This window comes from Rhinolophus ferrumequinum, chromosome 2 (genome assembly GCF_004115265.2).
Source record: "Rhinolophus ferrumequinum isolate MPI-CBG mRhiFer1 chromosome 2, mRhiFer1_v1.p, whole genome shotgun sequence".
Lineage (NCBI taxonomy): Eukaryota > Metazoa > Chordata > Mammalia > Chiroptera > Rhinolophidae > Rhinolophus > Rhinolophus ferrumequinum.
This window is the reverse complement of record NC_046285.1, coordinates 39382808-39404035: the sequence shown is the minus strand read 5'-3', so window position 1 is coordinate 39404035 and position 21228 is coordinate 39382808. Positions and strand designations below refer to the sequence as shown.

Sequence of the window (21228 nt, the reverse complement as noted above, 5' to 3'; positions counted from 1 at the left end):
TTCTCACTAAATTCATATTTGAATGGAAAATTTCTTGGTTTTATGGCTTTACTTGCATTTTATTTGTAAATTTGTGGTTTTCAGTTAAAAAAGATGAAGTTTATACTTCATATTATGTTTGTATGTATTTAAATAACGTAAAGCAGAAAAAAGGTCAACATAGATCTGTGAGAATTTTTTCTTTTTCTTTTCAAGGAGGGCTATCTATTACTCAATTTCAGACAGTCTGCTCTAGGCTTTAGAAAAGGAAAACAGCTCTTTAATCCTTTGAGTTTGACTTTCTGTGCCTCTTCTTCCCCACACTAGAATGGTTAAGTTTGTGGGGAAAATCAGGTCAGAAGTAAAAGTGAAAGACGCCAAGGAGGACGTAGGCTGTGAGTCATTGAGCCCATTGGGCTTGCACAGGAGTAAAAGGGGGCCCTGCAGCCCGTAGGCAACACGGCCTTCGCAAGGGGTGTCAGAGGCGAAGAGCCTTAGTCACAAACAGAGCATGTAATTCCGCCCTGCGTGTCTCCTCTGCACATGGATCTTGAAAACCAATGGCAGCAGGATGCAGCTGACCAAGGAATTGGGATCCTGGGCCTGAGCCATCTCTCCCTTTCTAACCAACAGCCACATCCTGCTTTCCCTCAGGCTTAGGTACATTGCTGGATAGAAGTCTGGTTCTGGGACCAGTGACAGAACTGGAACCATGTCACTATAGGCCATACTTGTGGTCCAACCAAAGGCTATTCACAAACTATGGAGGGAACAGATTTAGTACATTAGTTGTAGGTCATAAGTACTTAGAAGAGAATCTAAAAATAGGAAGGGACTTTAGAAATCACTTAGTCCGACTTCTATAGGAAGTTGTACTAAGGAAGAAATATCTCTTCTAAAACATTGTGATGCTATCATCTCTGCCTCAAAAATTCAGGGATAGAGAACTTACTATTATATTCCTCTCTACTACTCTTCAGGAAGGCCTTTTCTGCTGTTGAAAAGTATCGTTTGTTAGGAAGAGTTTTTCTTATAAGAAAAGAATAACCAGTACCCTGTAACTTTCACTGTAGTTTGGTTCTTTAGAATAGGAAAGATGTACTGCTTTTTCCACATGACAGCCATTCTCTCCAGGTTATACGCTTGACTGCAAGAGCGTCTCAGATGATAGGATAGGGTTCCTAGACCTCTCCGCCTTCTAGTTACTACCCTTTCAAAACAGTCGTGCCCACAAAGTACTCCAGTGCACACATATCAGAACCTACTATTCTAGCTGCAGCGCACGCTCGCGCCCTCTCTCTCTCTCATATTAATTGATAAGTGAACACAAGCGAGCTTTACTTTGGGCAACAAACGCTTTCCAAAAAGGAGGATGAAAAAACATAATTGTAAATAGGAAAATCAAGCTCCAAGAATTAATGGAATCTGTTATTTAATGTATTCTGTAGGCAATAACTTTGCAAATAATATCATTTTATCTGTTCCGTAAGATGAATATGTTTTGTATGCTGTTTCCTAAAAGTGAGGTCTTCCCATACCTGATTTTCCTTACCTTTAAAATTGCCATGATAATGTAACCTTCCTGTTTCACAACTCTGATGGAGTGCCTGTGATAAGATTAACAGTTTTGCTATTCTCCCAAGTCAAGATCTACTGAGAGAGAAAGTTTTAAAAGTTGCTTGGGTTCTGCCTCCTGCATTTTTTGAATTTAAAAGTACTCCGCATCCCACCTCACAGGACAGAGCCGCGACACAAGATACAGGTTTAATCATTATTTTATTTATCAATTTCCACCAAATCTTGCCAGTCATATTATTCTGCACATCACAGATGGATTATATAACAGTTATTATCTTATATTTCTCTATAGAAAATTAGAGGAAAGAGAAGAAACGACTCGACTACCCAAGAATCACACATTAAGGCTAACGTTTAGTATACAGCTCTGTAAACATATGGACCTATTAGCTAACACCAACACTTGCCCTGTCACCATCCAGCGACATGACTTCGGGCAAGTCACTTCTGTTTTCTCATTTTTAAATTATCTATCATTTGACTTCTCTACCTCCGAGGCAATTGGCTGCATGCAAAACACTATGCACTTAAAAGTGTGTAATATTATCACTACAAAGTGCTCTATTTACTATTGGTCTTCCTCTTTTTAAAGTGCTACTATTCATATTTCAGTAAAAGTCATTTGTTTGCAAAGTGACCCTTTTAAAAGGAACTCTCTGGCATCAGTCTTACTGACAACCTGGTAATATTCTAAAGCCAGTGTCTCAACTTTTAGGAACAGGATTTAAGATATGTAATTATCGTAAGTTCTGTTTAATAGCTAATAAAATGAAATGGCTTCTTCTTAGTTCTCCAAAATATAACAGTCCAAGAGTAATGAGGTCAGTCTGAGGAAAGAAAAACTCCACCATGGCTAAAGTGATTTTAAATACAAGTGATAACTGTGGTGACCGGGAACCAACTTTCACCTAAACTGAAGCTTATTTGTGTAGAAAAACTTGAAAGATAATTAACTAAAAATCAAGTCCCCTCATGAATTTCTAAAAATTAAAATTCTGAGATTTTGTTTCTGAAAAATTGCTTGTTCGGCAAAACATTTAGCAGAGATTAACTTCAAATCAATGTTGTAGCAAGATAGGACGGTCCTTCAACCAAATTTTTTAGAAAAGAGTCATGTTGCTTTTTAATTGCAAAATATGTATCTTCAGGGCCTCAAAATTCAAGGGACAACCTAGGTGATATTTATAATGATAAAAAAGGGAAGACTTTGGCACGCAGAGTAAAACTACATAATTATGAATATCTGCCAAACTGATCTGTCTTTGTATATTTATGGAGTACAGCTAACATGATTACTACAAAGTTTTTGGAACCTTGGATGACAAGGAAAATAATCTGTAAATTTACCTTGTTGATTTATCCATTACCAGGCCATTAATGCAGAATGCAGTCTCCATACTATTACTTCTATGTGACTTCCTTACACCTTTCTAGCCTTTGGGTACACTAAGCCTTCGCTAGAACTGTTTAGGGAGTAGTTAGATATATGCAAAGAGTATTATGCTTTGGAAATGTTCTTGGTTTATCAAAGTGAAAAGAGAAATATTACACATGCTGAAAATGTGAAAATAAGGTTGTGAAGCCTTCCAACTATTTGAATACCAATTAGAAAGTATCTTCATCTGACTCAATGGCACTCTTGGGTTTGGTAAGTCTTTCTAGTTCTTCTCCATCCTAAAAGAAAACATGAAATTACTATTAATTAAAATAAAACTAGAAATGTATGAATAGCATTTTTAATGATTACCAAGGAGAAACCTTACTAACAAACCATGAATTTTATTTCATTAAACTACAGATAAAATCCTGCCAAATGAAATTAAATAAATACTTATATTCCTGGAAAGTTAATTTTAGACACTTAATGACATGAAAAACTGACATGTCCCTCAGCACTTAAAAATTTCAAAGTTAACAACATGAGCAAAGTAAGAAGCACCCTCTGCTGGTCTTGAAGGGAAATGACTAAAGATTGGAGAAATAGGAACTAGAAGGCCTTGTTACCTAAACTGATATTCTTTTACCTAAAAAGTAAGGCAACGGGTGTTATCACCACTGGAAAAGAATACAGGACTTTTGATTCTGTACTCTGGCTGAGATCAGGGTACTTGGGACCCAAGCTTCTAATATTTTCATCTTAAGAATCTGTTGCGTCACCACTTCAGAAGCATTACTGAGGGAAGCTCCACCATGAACTCTAATAAGAAACAGGATAATTTTCCCAAAGAATGACATGTCCATTGCGTAAAATATTTCATATTTTGTGTCCATGAAAATTATATATTTAAAACTAGATGGAGAAGTCTATTGCATCTTTATAAGAAATATCTAACTCCTTACATGAATCTCCAAAAGATCAGTATTAATTTGCTAATAACATGACTGACAGACCCTCCTGAAACAATAAACTGGCAGAATAATACTCATGCAGAATAATTGCATAAGTATTGTTTCCATAAAATATTTTTCTTGTGAGATCCTTTTAAAAACCATCACCTTGGTGAGATAAACAATACCTGCCCATCTGGCACACTGCAAATAACTATAGGGAAAATTTAAGAAGCCAGGCTTTATACTTACATTTAATAAGGCTTACTAATGTTGAAGATCAACTTTTCTCATGAATGAGACTTATCTCCCCAACTATGATGGAGTAGAAAGAGTAATGAACTAGGAGTCAGACCTCATGGGTTTAGCACCAGTTCTTTCACTTACTATCTGGAGACCATCTAGCCTCTCTGTTTCTTCACTTGTAAAACTAGGGAGCCTGGACAAGAGCACCTGTGAGGCATCTTCCAGTTCTGTGACTCTGTAATGTTCGGATACAACAAGCACGTCACATCGTTGAAACGGTGATTTACACTTTTTTGGGAGCCCCGACAGCATTATCATGAACGCATGCACACATAAGGAGTCCACTGAATGTTTGTTGAGTAATTTTTAAAAGTCACAGAGATCTGATACATCCTTTGAAAAATTAGCAGTAATCTATTTCTTTTCTTGTATAACCATTCTTTGAATTGGGGAAGAACAAGCAAAAATCAGTATCCCCATACACTTACCCCACTGGAGCGCTCCCAGAGACGGCCATTTAGATCTCGGAACCTTTCTTGCCTGGGTGCATATTCCAGACCTTGCGGCTTGCTGGAATTATAAATAAATATGGAGAGAAGAACTGATGGGGCTTCTAAGAAGAACTCCAGGGAGGGCCTGAAGTCAAACACCAGGACAGACACCGCTGTGATGATGACCGTGGTGACCTGTGCCATCAAGACGTGGAACATGTTATCCAAGAACTTCAGAATAAAAGCCACCGAGAGGCCCTGCAATGCAGTTACAAAAATAAGGGCTACTGAAAATGCATTGTGGCCATAAAAAAATCCACAGTTCTTAATCTGATCACGGTTACTGCCCTGAAGGCCCAGAGTCAGCCCATTAAAAAGAACGCCAAAGAAATAGAGTTTGCTGTTCTGTATGAAGATGCTTTCAGTGAGCTGGCTCCCTTCCTTCAATATCTTTTCGTTATAGATATTGGCCATTGAAGAAGTAAAACACTGGACTATAATAAGTACATGGCCCAAGCCAAGACGGATGTGACTGAAAACCCTGGCTGTAGTGTTCCATTTAGCATCAGAAAAAATCCACTCCTTTGCTGTGCAATTGTCTTTTCTGGGGCACTGACTTCTGAAAAGTAGGCAGGAATTAGATGGGCTGAATAAGGCGTCGTGATGAAATCCATGTCCTGCCAGATTATGCTGTGAAGGTTCGGTCCCAGCAGTGAGGGCCACAATAGACAAAAATAGAATCAGGAGGGAAGCCCACTGTATCCAGTTTAGATGCCTCCTGTTCAAAGATGAAAAACAAGATTTTAGGTTTTTCCCCCTCCCCTATCAACTGTTTCTACTGAAAACTCATACACTTGAGTACTTGATTGAATAAACCGTGCCGTTTTTGCTAGGATTCCCCACAATTCAGGTTCAAAGGAAACCTGTTGGTGTCTCTGCTTCTTAAACTTGATACTTTTTTTCACTTTTATAACTGCCCCTTAAGGCCATTTGGTCATTTCTCCTCACTGTAAGTTTCTTTTTCGTCTATAGGTTTAACTAAGCCTCCTTTCCACCTCCATAGCTGATCTTTAACCTGTGGAACAATAACTTTTTATCTCACTATAAAGTTATAGTAGAGTTTCTCAACCTGGTTTCCATGAGCCAGAATGTAATAAACCTTAGGTATTTGTGAATCCTTGCAATATATGACAAATATTTATATAGGTGAATTCTCAGACTTCCCTCCATCCCCAGGAAGACTCCTCAAAGCTCTGTCAAATTTCAAACATGATCCAAAAACGATTTAAAGAGGAAACTAGCTCCCAGATCCATGACCTAATCATAAAGCATTTTATATCAAACTACTGCTTGATAAGGCAAGGGAAAAAATATTTTAATGTTTCATTTTACACAGTCCTAAAATGCCTCATTTAAATATTTTGCCTAACAACAAACTTGTGAGATATAGAAGACATGCATTATTATCATTCCATTTTGTGGAATCATTCAGTTCAACAGACATTTAATAAGCAGCTACTATGTGCCAAGCACCCTGGGAAGATAAAGACGTGATCTCCATCCTCATGGTATTTACACATTAATAGAGAGCCAGGAAACTAAAAGATGAAAATATAATGTGTGACAAGTGATACATGGAACAATTTGGATACCCTGAGGAACACTTGAATCTATAAACAATCAGATACTGCTTCAAAGAAGAAATGACACAAGCTGAAAGATGAAAAATAAACTGAAGTTTGCCATGTGAAAAGTGAGTTGGTGCTACATCCTGGCAGAGACAAGAATCTATGCGAAGGCAGGAAGAATGTACAGTGTTGACTAAGGAAAGAGGAGTAGCTGACTCAGGCTGGGGGAGACAGGAAGGCCTCTGGGGTGGAAGCACTTTCAAGTTTGAAGATTAGTCAGATAGAGGGACACCAGAGGGGGAGGAGGACAGATTAACATAAGTGAAGACAGAATTGTAAAGAAACAGATTAAGAACTCTAAGTTACAAGAATTTTGGAGCATTTATTGAGCACCTACTATGGGTCAAGCAATTCCTGTTCTAGGGGAGGAAACAGTGTTTTGAGAGGCTGACTTCCCTAAGGTCACCTATTGATGAAAGAGCAAGAAAGGCATCTGAGCCATGGTTTGGTATGTCTTCCTTCAGGACAATGCACCTCTTAAGTATAATAACTTGGAGTTCCCAAGATATGTGTGTGTGTGTGTGTGTGTGTGTGTGTGTGTGTGTGATGTGTCTGATTTCACCAATGCTTCCACAGAGCTTCTTGCTATAAAACTGCTAAATACACAGATCAGCCTACATAGCAGGACATCTGTGTACACTATCATGTCTTCTCATGTATATACTCTTAAATAACCAGATCTAACACTTAGTGACAGGGCTAGCATAGCATAGCCCTATGCCATGAGCCCGGAAACTGTGAATTAGTCACACACATTTCTGAAGGTGCAGCTGGTATAGGTGGAAAGCATATAGAACAGAAACAGAAAACAGATGACAAATGGTGTCCAATTTATAAAAATCGTTATATAACCAGTTATTATATATCAAGACAAGTGAGGCAATGATCTATAGTTCCTTTAGAAGTTTTGAATTCTGACAGCCATAGATTTTCCACTAATACTGACATGGAAAAGAATCTAAGGAAACAAAGTCTTAAACTAGCTACTGCAAATATTAAACAGTAACTACTGCAAATATTACTCATTCAAGGTAAGGTTCTTGGGAAGGTAAATATGATTAAGGATTAGGCTGGAAACAGATTTTCAGCAAAGAAAATAAAGCTTAATAAATTACCCTGTAAAGTCAGCTGAGGATCTGTGCTTTTACCAATGATGACTGATTGTGCGTGGAAGGGTTTGTCCTCAGTTTAGTGGATGCCACGGTAGAAAGTCACTTAACTGGTATCATTAAATCATTCAGATTGATGCTCAGAATTGAACACTTGCAGCTAGAAGGCTACTGTACCCGAGGACCTCTGCTCCCAAGTGAACTGTTTGCTCAGTTTCTGTTCCTAAATGTGTTTTTGACAGGTGACCTCATTATTACAATGTATTTTAACAATTATGTAAATGACAAATTAGGAGTGAAAGAAAAGGATTGCTGTCTTTATGAAAATTGACTGCTTTAGGAAAATTAGTTAAAGGCGAATCACTCAAGATAAAAACCTGCCTTCTAAGTAGGTATATAGGTGAACTTATTTTACAATTAGGGAATGAATAATAAAAATCTAGAAGAATTTACTTTAAAAGTATTTTTAAGGACTTGCTCTATTTTAAAGAAATTGAAAACCATAAATCACAAATGAAGTGTAATGAATGTAGGTTCAAGCAAGCAAGAAGCCAAAGAACTCCAATCAGCAAACCCTACACATACTCAAAGGAAAGGCCTTAGCTTTTCATCAAAAGAATGGACATTTACATATCTTAAGTTAAATGTATCTTAAGTTAAAATTTTTTTTCATGATTTCCCACTTTGAGTTTTCCCAGTAACTCAACAATTAGGTCCAAATTGTGTCAGATAAGAGCATCTCTACCATATTTGGAGGTAGTAAACCAAGGCAAAGCATGAAAATAATTAAGTGGAAAGATTTACATAACTTTTCAAGAAATGGTACATAACACATAGAGCACGATTGGAGCAGATTAATAATGAGACATTATAAAAAGATTTATCAAATGAATGAACGATTTTGGAGAAATGCTTGTACTACTCAGTGGCACTTCTCATTTTTCTGCTGATTTAGAAAGTTTACCATAATTTCCAAGACACCCATCATGTTTCAAATGTGTTTTTTAACTTTTGCCCCACAGCTTCGCTTTGAAGAAATCAGAGAAACACATACATTCTTTAGAGGAAAATAAGTGCTGGTCTTACTTATCTTTTACCCCCAAATCTCAATGTTCAGGTTGATACTTTTTCCTAAAACTGAAGCAAACAAGATCACACAACTTTGCAAAGCTTTAAGAGCAAACCAACAGACTTTGAGGCATAACACCTGCCACTAGTTTCCACTTGGAACCAGTGTCAATACTTCAAAGGAACCAGTGTCAATACTTCAAAGAACAAATCTATATATTCATATGGGATTTGTCTGGAAAAGACAATAAGACATTTGGACGGTGATATTTTTCCTTTTCCCACTTTCAAATTCTTCCTAGTAATTCTTGCATTAGTCTCTGCACTTATTTTTTCCTACCTGTGTACCTTTATATTCTTTACCTATATGGGAAGGATATTTGATGGCTCTGCTATAGTCAAGTATAAGATGAGAGCTATAATATTGTAAATGAAAAGTGAGTTATTGATGGCAAATAAATTAAGAATATGTGATAAAACTCAAGCTGCTACTCTTAGGTCAAAATTTTATTGCCAAGTGCGAAAGATTCATAAAAAGTGGATTAAATAGGGAAAAACAGACAACGTACACCACCAACAACAAAAAGATAAACAGAACATAGTTGATTTGAAAATGTATTAATAGATAATACTTAAAAGGCATTCTTATAAAAGACAGCATTAGATTTACCATATTTTAGCTCTACTATTTAGACTAGCTTCAGTGCTGATTTGTGAATCAGTGGAATTAAGCTCCACTCTGGGAGATACATCAGTGCTTGTGGAAATAATAAAAATGGAGTAGTTTTACTGTTCCTTTAATATAAATAACTTCCAAGGAGTCAAAAAGGAGATATTAACCACAAAACAAACATATGTCTAAGAATCAACATTATCGCTCTGAATATTAAGAGGTAAACGTGAAAATTATTTTGAACTTTAGTTCATCACAATGTTAATTGTTAAATCTAGTAATAATACAATATTGTAATTAATAGTATTAAAAGCAAACGTTTACAGTGTAGATTTAGATTTGGTTACACAAAGAATTAACGTTCTTAATACAAATTGTTAAATGCTTAAAAATTTAATAGGGACACCTCTGCCCCAGGTGATGGGGCGCTCTGCTGGAAAAGGGGCAGATCATGTCAAGTCAGTCCCTCTGCCCCCAGCTTTGTCCACTGCAGACACTCGTCCTATATAGTCAAAAGGAGCCGCCTAACTGCTGCAAAATGCTCAGTGGTACTGGGCTCCAAGCAGAAGACTCAGCACGGGGCAAATCTATTGACGAATGGGGCAATAACTGCATCTGCCTTATGGGTCAATGTGGGGTTAGGTCAAAACAAGGCAGAAAGGCCCTCAGTGCAACTCTTGGCCCTTAGTGTTTTCTCGTCATTGCCTGGCCGAAAATCTCTCTTTCCTACAGAACAGCTGAATGAGCCCTGGGTAGGTAGGACTCTTCCAAATGCCCCTCCATCTCGGCCTGTGAGCCACGGCTCATGCTCTCGAGTCAAATTACTGGCCAATTTCAAGTCGTGCAATATATACTTTATATCTTCACTCGGGTAAATTCAGTTGTAAATTGATGTAATTTTGACATAATACATAATGACATAATATATAATAGATAATGCATTATGTAATAAGAAGTATAATACCATGTGTACATACACACTGCCATATCTCAGGAAAAAAACTTCCATTTACAAAAAACATGTTTTTGAGACCTTTGCTCCCTTATCAAAATGGTGAACCTTTCATTATGTGTCAGTGCCAACCTTTTTCCTTTATGGCAGTGCATCTCCAACTTTACCATAGGAATCGATATAAAAATATTATTGCTTATATACATTTTCTCAGAAGCTAACTTTTTATACTGCCAAGTAAGTGACTTTCATGTTGATTTTAGACTTCAAGATGTTTTTGGAATAGCATTCTTTAACTTGCTAGCTGAATTATTTTCACAATTCATAAATAAAATGAAAAACATGATTCAAAAGCAAATTTCAGTGTACTATAACATTTAAACTGATATAACATTTTTTCCATCTCTTACATCAACCATTAAATTGAATGTTTCCTCAGGGTAAAAGAAAATCTTTCAAGAACTCCATTTAATTTATGTACTGAAGGCATCATGGATTCAACAAATAGTTACTGAGTACCAAGTCATTCATCGTCCTGTACACATAAATTATTAAAGAACACGGTATGACACAGCACATTGAGAAACAAGAAATTAAAAAGAGAACATGAATGTAAAATTAAAAAATAACAAAAAACATAACAGGAAGTTCATTTTATTTGAATCATCACTATCATCATCAATCATTAAGTAACAAACTGTACCGGAGTTACAGCCCAGATCATGTATCGCCTTAGGACATTCTGGCCTTTGCAGGGCAGCACAGCCTATTTACTTACAAATGTTTATTTTATTTACAGGCCTTCCTGGAGTTAAGAACGACTGGTGATAGCATTTTAAAAAGTTTAAAAATCTATCATTTTTTATCAATTGTAATTTTGATCTGTTCCTCACGCAAATCCTCTGCCAGTTAGAGCTTAAATCGCACTCATCCCAAGTAGTTTAATAAAGAAATTGCCACTTTTTATCGTCTCCAAACTCCAAATAGCAAATGTGTATTCATCTTAGGAACTTCTTGGTTCCCTCTTAGTGTATAGAAATTCTGCGAGAAAAAAACCAGCTCATGAATTCTTTGTTGAAAATCTGGCCCTAAAAATTAAAATACTTATAAACCAGTCAATTATCTTTTTTTCAGATGTTAAGAAAAAACATTTGAAGCATGGAATCACAGAGGATTTAGATAGGCTAGCAATGGAGCTGCTTTCCAGATGGGGTAAGCAACACGCAATACACAAAGCCAATTAGGAATAAAATCCCGGCCTTGGGATTTGGAGGGTTCAGTGCTCTGGGTATATCATCTGAAACAAGGCTGTGCCGTTTTAAAGTACGATATATGCTTTCACAACAAGTTACTTACTTCAGCACTATCCTGAATAGAAGAGCTGTTGTTATAATGCTAAAATTTGAGAAGATAACAGCCATGGCCTAGAAAGAAAGAGAAGATACAGTTACAATCCAAATAAAGTACTGACCTCAGAAATCTCTCAGCTTGGTGGTTCACCTGACAGAAAAAGCTTTTTGGTCAAAAACCAGAGGGGTTATTAGGGCAGCTATTTCACTAGAGTATTAAATTCCATTTTTATTGCTTGTTAAATTTATGTAGATATGATCAAATTATTGTCCAGCTTTCAAAATCTGTTGAAATTCAGCAAATGCCTGTGTAAATAATCTGTACGTGCAGATTTGGAAAATACTCTTATAAACTCTAAAAGTTTAGGTCTGAAATAAACTTTTAACTCTAAAAGTTTAGGTCTTATAAAGCATACTTTTTTAAGCTCTCAAAGTACTTCACAGGCTCATAATATTGTTTCCATGAGTAGAGAGAAGGCAGGTTCTGTTAGGCCCATTTATACATTAAGAGAATTGAGATAAAGGTTTTTAAGCATCCTTGCTGTTGTAGGAATTGAAACAATTTTCCTGGTTGAACTGTAGTGACTCAACACCAGTAATTCACTACCAAGGTCATAATTGACAGTCCTTTAGATTTATTATTTACATTGTTCTAAACACTTAGAAATGTTAGCCAGATTTTATAGACATTTGTTTTTGTGAATTCAGTCATATTTCACATATCAAAAGTATTAATCTGAACATTTATACATTTTGGCCTAGAAAGCATGAAATTTCATTATTGCTCTCCATGATTGAATGTGACAATTTTAATAAGTTTTAAAAACCAATTCTACTGATTTAGTTCACCCTGCGTTCCTCCTTGCTGTCACTTCAAGATGATTAAACCCTAAAGAGTATCAACAGTCTTATATAACCTGCACACATGGCTAATACGCGGCAGAATTAAGGAAATAAAAGTAAGTTCAATAGTAGTTAGCAAAAATTCCAAGAATATGATGTTTTTCTATTGAATTTGTATGGGAACCACTAGTTTAAGGTTTTCTCAGTATCTTTCTCTCTAAATGAATGCTCGTGAACCACTAGTTAGGAAAAGAGTAAGAGGACAAGAGGAAAGTAAGTGGCCGGTAAGAGTGGTAATAATGGCAGTGCAATTGCATCTAACCAAGCAGCCTGGCTGGCCTGATGACTTCTGAAAACTCTTTCCATGCAATAGTACAGAATAAACAAAACACCAGAGCTCTTTGCCCCCAAGCTTCCACGCATATCTATTTAATTTTTTCCCACTGGACTCGGGCACAGCAATACACAGAATATGCCATGTGATTTATTTTGTAATATCTGTGGTTGTACACAATCAGGAAGGAAAAGCAAAGCAATAAGTTAGAAGAAAAACAGGAAGTTGCAATCTTGCTTTGGCACTGGGGATGTAGGAAAGGGATAGAAATTTAGAGCTAATCCTTTCGATACAAATAAAACACAACAAATATGTACTTATCGAAGGTGAATAATTATGTCACTGGGTATAGGAACTCTCAGATCTAAAAAGCAAAGTGGAAGCAAGAATTTAGGAGGGTACACATTTTAGATGGAACGAACACTTACTAATAACATCAATCACAGAGCTGAATAGAACTCCGGGTGATCCCCTGGTCTAGGATCCTGCCTTGGAGCTGTTATGGTAACATCATTCTATTTCACAGATGGGCAACTGACTCTTAGAGCATTTGGGGCTTGTAGTTACATGGCGTCTAAATTGTGCAGAAGAATCAAACTCCTGTTTCCTACTACAGTGCTCTACTGATCCCTCCTTTTTGTCCCACTTGCAAACTGATTTGGCTATATTTAAGACGACTAGTGGCAATAAAAAACCTATTTATAATCAAAATGCCTGGATTCTTTAAAAAAAAAAAAAACTTAAAACGCATTTTGGCAACAATAGCAATAGAAATTTTCATTTTATAAAATATTAGAGGAAAATATACACGTGACCCAAAGTGAGTAATAGGTAAGAGCGGAAGATCAAATTTTAATTCTGATTGCTAATGGCTCTCTACACTGCCATGGAGGGTGCCAGGAGAGATGAGATATATTCCTAGTATTATCAGCTATAGGTAGCATTTAGAGGTAGAAGGATACAATCTCTACTCTTAAAAGTACTTGTTAGTTAAATGATCGAACTAACAGATAAAGAAAATCATACAAATAGAATTCATATAAACTACATTAAAGCAGGTGTAAGAAAGAGTGGTACACTGAGTGTATAACTTTTTGAGTTAAGTCTGCTTGGCGGTCCTAGATGTTGAGATTAATATTAGAGGCTCAGAAAACAGGCAGATTAAGGTTATACAAACAGAGATGGCTCCAGATTCGCTGACCAGGAAGCAACTCCCACGGAATGGTCAGCATAGTTTAATTCACACAGAAATCTTTAACAGTGAAAGAATCTGGCAAGCACATTGGTAAGTCAGTACTGAGATGAATCTGGTGAAACCTCAGGAAGGCCAGTGAGGGCAAGGAGAAACGAACAGTGCCAAGGAAAATGCTTTAAAAAAAAATGAGCTCTGAAATTCATTTCTTTGAGTTTCCCAGTGCTATTTTCTTTGTCATATTTACTTACAGGCTGAAGATATGAAAGGACATAGAAGACAATCAAATTATCCAGGAAATAAAGAAAGGCTGGAATGGACCACTTCATGAAATTAGAGAATTCCCTCCAGGAAGCACATTTCAAGTTTCTATTTTGATGGTCTTCTAAAGAAAGAAATACAGCAATGAATAAATGAGCTTGATGAGAATGCCCACATTTTTAGACACAGCAAATTGTATTTTATTTCTGACACAATTCTTTAAAAGAGGCTTTATGAACTTTCTTTCATAAGTGACTATTAGCCTTAAGAAATCAATGAAGATACAGGATTTCATTATTGTCTTTCTTTGGCCCACCACTGTGCCTAATCGCTGACAACCAGCAACACTTTAGGATTACTGATTCTCCTAATTCCTGTTAACTTGAGATAGAAGTATCACTTAAGGCAACTCAGGATACACTTATGGTTTCCCTTAGTATTCTGACAGCATAAAGCCAAGAGAAAGTTCAACAAATTAAAATAAGTAGGAAAAAAAATCAAGTGTTCATACAGGGATATTTTTCCCTGGGGGAAGGAGGGATCAGGAAAGGGAAATGCTAGGTAAAAATTTATATATAGGGGAGTAGATAAAATTAACTTTAATCCTACTATGAGTTACTGTTTCATTTCTAGAGTTCCAAAAACTTAAGAAGGTACTATAAAGGAGAGAATATAAAATAAAATGAAAAGAGAGAAAACAATTTAAGCTTAAACCCTGTGAACAACACATGAATTTCATGAGATTAAGAAATGTAGTCTACTAACTGGCAACTTTGCACACATTGAAACCCTACAGTATGAAAAGACATCTTCTTGGGGAAGGGCTTTAATACTCTAAATTCTATGTTTATCTCATGTGGGAAGGCAGATCAAAGTAGCCGAGAGAGCTAAGGCTCAATAATTAGGAAACTAACATGGAGAATTAATACATATTAAGAGCCACAAAAGGCTAGACACTTTAGATCTGAGGAATGATTAGTATCCTCATTTGATAGTTGATGAAACTGGAGCTCAGGAAAGTTAAAAAAAAATCTGCCCCAGAATACAGTCTCTCTGACTCCAACGCACTGTGCTGCCTCCCCTGAAGGAAACGAGCGCTGCTTTGCAACAGCTACAGAGTAAATTAGGCAGGAGTAATTTTTAAAATCCTGTATTTGAATTAAAACTAACTCGCTGGGTGACCCATCACAGGAACCAGCCACGAGGTAAAGCGATGGATAGGAAACTAGGAAACGTGGGTTGGAGTCCTAGTTCTGCCCCCTCCCACCCAGCATTGCATAACACTTTCTCTTTGAGCTGTTTCTCCACCTGCAAAACATGGATAGTCATACTTATATTTGAATTTTGGCATCCTCAGATACAAAATAAGTGGGCTAGACTAAATGATATAAAATGTTCCTGCCAGGTCTCAAATTTTTTGATTCTGTAATTTTTAACAAGTATATCGTTTTATTTCAAGACTCACCTTTCTTTATAACCCAGAATGACACAAGCATACAGAAAACTAGCTTCACCAGTTCTGAGCACACGTTCACAGTAGTAGGAAGATAATCATATTTATTCTCTGAAATGTAACAGAAATGTTTCCTAATTATCAAGTTTGTTCCACATAATGTTCATATACAGTTAATAAGTTAGAGTCGTTTTTAGACTTAAAAGCTGGATTTTAATACTGGTTGTATTCAACTTCATCCAGTTGGCTTTGCTCTTTTGGATTTTTTAATCAATTCACCTAACATATTATCTATCCATACCTCATTTAGCATTTTATTATTCTTGAACTTGATAAATATGCCTCTCATGTTTTCATCTAAGTTGCTAATAAATATGTTAGGCTGGCTAGGGCTATGGGCAATGAAAGCTTTGTGGTATGGCATTAGAGACTGCCTTCTAAATTGACCATTAATTAAGACTCAGGGCCGGACCCCTCAAACAGCTATAATTTACCTACCTGAATTATTGCCCAGCTCAGATCCTCCAGAGTGACTTGTTAGCCTCACTAACATCAAGGTACACTCTGTGATATTCCTTTAACTCAAGAGTTTTCCTAATACCTGTTTCATATCATGGCACACAGAGATAACAATATTTGTTTGGCACTCTGGTACAAATGGTACATTGGGCTAAAAGAAGGAAGCTATTTGAGGCAAGAGGCAACTGATCCAGGGAAATGGCTACCTCTAGGGCTAAGAGAAAATTCTCTGACACATCCAAAAACCCACTGACGAGTTGGGAAGCTATGTCCCAACTTAAAAGTCAATCTAATTAGGAAATGAGAGTTGGTTAGTATGCCTTGGTTTTAGCTGTCACCTCTGACTTTTGAAACATGCTTACAAACCACTTGCTCTATTAATTTTGCACAAACAGAAACTTTATTAGGGCCTATTTTGAGGAACGCATTTCCCCCACTTTTGAAAACATCTGTTTATTCCCCTTAGTCATGATATTAGAAACCTAAACTGGTCAAGTACAGAGGAAAAACACCTTCTTTCTCCCCAAAACACCCTTTCTTCCTCTTTTCTGTGGTTTCCCCTTACCTTCCCAATGTAAGCATAATTCTTTATTCATCTCTGATCCTGTAGCACCACCTATAAACTTCTATAACAGAATTTGCCACATTGTATTATAGTTATTTTTTATGTGTGTCTTACCATTAGAATGTAAACTCCTTATGAGAAAGGGACCATGTTAGTCATTGTATATCTGGCAGTTAACCATGTTCTGCACTTAGTAGGCACTCAACAAATGTTAACCTGAATTTAGTTGTCTATTAAACTTTTCCATCATTCAAAGACTAGTTAAAAGATCTCCTCCACTCTTTCTGAGCTCAAAGCTAGACTGAAATCACACTCTATTCTCCAACAATACTTTGCATTGATCTCTATCTATCATGATACACAAGAATGAACATGCACACACAAGAATGGGGTGGGGAGGGAAGCTTGAATCACAATTCTCAAACTCTTGTCACTGCTCTTGCTTTTGTTTTGTCTTGTATTTTTCTCATGGTTAATCCCAAACTGGGTTTCAGCATCACGTGGAACCTCTTTCCACTCACCTTCTGCCCACACTCACGTCCCTTATCTATATTACATCCATCCTTATTGGTTTCCCTTTAGTCCCAAAGAAAGGGGCCATGACCCCACTATTCACCCATTCTCCCCTTTAAAATCTTGCCTTTTCTTCAGGGACTTTGCTCTAATAAGTAATTCCTCTGGCTTCAGTAGATCCTTTATCTTTCTAGTAACTGGCTTCCTCCCCTTGGCCTATACATATACTCAAAATTCTACCATCCGAAAAACAAAATACTATATAAGATCCTAACCCTCCAATGACCATACTTGCTCTTTCTCTCCCTAAAACAGTGTCAACATTCATTATTTCCATGTTGCCCACTTTCCATTCGGGTCTTGTCCCCAAACAATCTTGTTTCTGATCCCAGCACTGTACTCAAACTACCTACTCTCTGAGATTACCATTTTCTTCTAATTACTAATCCCAAAGGGCATGTTTTAATCCTTAATATAATGTTGCTCTTCCCTCTTAGTCTTCAAACTGTTCCTTCCCTTCTGTGAGTCATGTGCATTTAGTTATCGATAACAATTCCTTCTTAACATCCTTCTGAGTGTCATCATGCCTGTTAAATGTTGGTGCTCCTCGGAGTTCTGTCCTTGACTCTATTTCCTCATTCTGCTTACCCTGAACGAGTCCTCTGCTCCTAGGGCTTTAACTGTCAATTTGTTATTAATGTCTCCAGATCTGTACTCTGGAACATTTAATACTCACTAAACACAAGCATATAAGTAACTACCTCCGATTTATTCATTTAATTGGCATTTCCTTCACATGCGTGATGTGCTAGACACTGTAGAATATTGCAATGAACACGTACACAGCTCCTGGCCTCATGGAAGGTGCAGAGCTAAAACTCTGTAATCTCTCTGAACTCTGTCCAACCTGTTCTTCCTCCTAATACTCTCTATCTCAGCTGAGAACATCACTGATCCATCCACTCAGTACTCCAAACCAGAAAACTCTGAGCTATCCAGTATTTCATCTCCTTTAATCTCCCCATTCAATATATTGTCCAAGTCCTATCTTTTCTATGTTTAGAATATTTCTTGAATCTATCTTCTTTTCTGTTCCTACTGTATTTTGCCATATATAATGCGCTCCCATGTACAACGTGCATCCACGTTTTTGGCCCAAACTTTAAAGGAAAAAAATCTTTTGTTTTGATTTTTTAATTCAAATTTTTGTTTGTTTACATTTAGGTACTTGTTTTTTTGTATTATAAGGAATTTTAGCATTTATTTTTTAACATATGGTACATGAAATTTTATGGAACAAACAATTACAAAACACAAGAACAGATACAAGGTACAAGAAATTTTACTATCAGTAACAAATTTACGACATTTGTGCATCATAGAAGGCCAAGAACTCTTCATCATTGCAAGTTTGCCACCAGTTCAACAAAACTGATTATCGTTTTCCAGGGTATTATTTTGCATACGGATATCGTTATTGATTTCTAGAGTTACACTTTTAACTCATAAGCATAAATAAAAGAATGAAAAACATTTATATAGATACAGAATTAGTACTACTCATTTATAATGAGCATCCTTATTTTTCCCTCACAAATTTGGACCAAAAAGTGCATATTATACATGGCAAAATACAGTACTTCCAAAGCCTTTGTTTGTCTTCATCATCTGTGGCTTGAATTTGCAACAACCCCCTAACTGGCTACCCTGCTTCCAGTCTTGTCCCCTTTAGTCCATCCTCTATCCAGCTACCATTAATAGTCTTTCTCATTTTACCCTCCTGTTTATAATCCTTCAAGTATTCCTAATCCTCCCTCCAGACTCTGCGGCCTAGAGAATAAAGTCCCAGATTCTTAGCAAGTCATATGTAGTCCTTAACTGCTTGATCATTAATTTTCTCTCTGGCCAAGCATTCCTTCCCCCTCTCCTCTCAGTCCTTATTTGCTCAGTAATTCTGAACTACATGTTCTCACAATCCATCCTGCTTTTTAATGCATCTGTTCATTTTTATAGGCCATTACCACTGTTTTGAACACCCCTGACCACCTATATTCTTGTGGATCACCTGTCATCTTATCAGGAAAGTGTTACCTTATCTCTCTGCACTGCACATCATCCTCTCCCAGAGAGAATATACCACTTTCTATTCTAAACTATCTCTGCAACTTTGGTATAGAACTCCATTTATTATACTGCATTTACATGTATGTCTCTTCCAATAAGCTGTGAGTTCTTGAGAACAAGGTCTATGTCTTATGCACTTTGTATCCTGCTAATGCTTAGCCTAGTGCCTGGCAGTAAATGTTAACTGAAATACAGACTTATATACACATCTGACTTCCCAAGCAGATCATTAATGGTCATGATATCATAATTTTACGTGTCTTCAATAACTAGGGAAAGGTTCTCAATACAGTTTTGTGGAATTTAACTATTTAAATACAAATTCTTACATTAAAAAATAGAAGATTTCTTGAGCACTTATTTATTAAATTTAATAATCTGTACTGTCCCATTGATACAGTAATTAAGATAATACTTCATCACAAATGCCAAATATATCCTCCTGCATATTTCAAAATAAGTTATAATTATACATATTGCTACAGGCCCAGAAATACCTGTTGATTAAAGCAATAGTTAGATGTTTTGATCTGTTCTGTAAACGGTTGAGTCCTATACTTGACTGACCCAACTTTCACTCAGCATCAAACATGTTTCTTGCTAAGGAATGAAAAGTTAAAGAATCAAATTTAAACATTCTTTATCATTCACATGAAACAGAATACTTGAAAGGGTATTATCCCATACCATACACAAGGAAACCAAAGATAGGAGAGATAATGTGTGATTAAACGGAAGTGCTCCATACATATTTCAAATCTTAACTTACCTTCATTGGTTGAATATTTTACCAATAGGATGCGACTTGAGCTTAAGGCAATGAATATGGCCCCTAGCAAGAATGTATACATTGTTGACAAGGAGCATAACATGGGATGACCACAGCACTTGCTTTCCAGTCCACTGTTTTCTAATTGCCTTAAAGAGAAGAATAAGTTTATGAGCAACCCTGCTGCCAGATTAAGCCTAATGCAACTACCACTGATTTGTAAAGAACAGTATTTTTTTAGATGCCTGGTTTTGGCTATTACCAAAACCAAGAAAGTTGAGTACAAGAGAAACTACCGAGAAAGGAAATCAAAGGGTCAAAATTTGATAGGAGGGGGAACTGTAGAGACAGAAAAGGCAAGGGCCAGATTAGAAGTTCCGCTAGAGGTAGCAAGTGAGTGACACTTTGGGACGGAATTCTTCAGAAAAGCAATTCTTTAATTTTCATTCCTATTAGCAACTTTGCTCTAGAAGAAGAAAATTTCAGATTTTTCTCTCCTCAGTCCAATCTCTTCCCTATAAGGAGGGAAAAAAGCTTGCTTGGAAAGATTTCATTACACTATTAATTTATACCGAACTAGTGTTAGAAGAGAATTTACAAATCAATGACTCTAAGGCCCTCTTTTGATATACTGAGGACACTAAACTCTAGGCCGGTAAGTAACTTGCCCAAAACTTCCCAGTGTAGGGAGAACGCACAGGGCTTGGGGGATTGGTGAGGCTTGAAGCGCAAACACCGACAACGATATTGGGCGCAATGTAAAGAGACTAAACACACACCTCTCCACTAGGACTGCAGGTTTCCCTTTTATCGCCAGGGAAAACCTTTTTGTCACACATGCGCAATACGGCTCTCTTCAGGCGCGCCCACCCCTCATACGCACGCGCAGTTTAGCCCGTGGGGCGCGGTTACCTGAGTCCCTCGGAAGGGCTTCTAGTGGAAGAGCGTACATCCTAGAGCTAAATCAGGAACTGTCTAGCTCCGCAGCAGCAGCACCAGCTTTTAGGGTTCATAGGCGGGGAAGCTATGGGAGGAAAAGATGGGCGAAAAAGCCTTTGCCCGCGAGCCTCCTATTCCGAAACAAAAAGCACAATAACGACCCGACTGGGAACCAGCGGACCTGGCACCCATTGCGCATGCGCGCTCAGTGTTACGCTTCCGGAGGGCGGGGAGAAGCGGCCTGATCCCACCCTA

General features: G+C 37.1%; 1 protein-coding gene across 2 annotated transcripts; it reads right to left on the bottom strand.

Annotated features, from left to right (window-relative positions):
* Positions 1-1738: 1738 nt before the first annotated feature.
* On the bottom strand, positions 1739-21187 carry SLC35A5 (solute carrier family 35 member A5). Of its 2 annotated transcripts, none has more exons than XM_033127808.1 (7): positions 20947-21187; positions 20035-20183; positions 15557-15655; positions 14082-14215; positions 11469-11536; positions 4620-5400; positions 1739-3231 (listed from the first exon to the last, which is right to left on the bottom strand). In XM_033127808.1, the coding sequence occupies exons 2-7, from the start codon at positions 20135-20137 to the stop codon at positions 3163-3165; spliced, it is 1254 nt and encodes a 417-aa protein (XP_032983699.1). In that variant the 5' UTR covers positions 20138-20183; positions 20947-21187; the 3' UTR covers positions 1739-3162. The 2 variants fall into 2 exon arrangements, with proteins under 2 accessions (XP_032983699.1, XP_032983706.1); XM_033127815.1 differs by having other exon boundaries at positions 14082-14212.
* Positions 21188-21228: the final 41 nt, after the last annotated feature.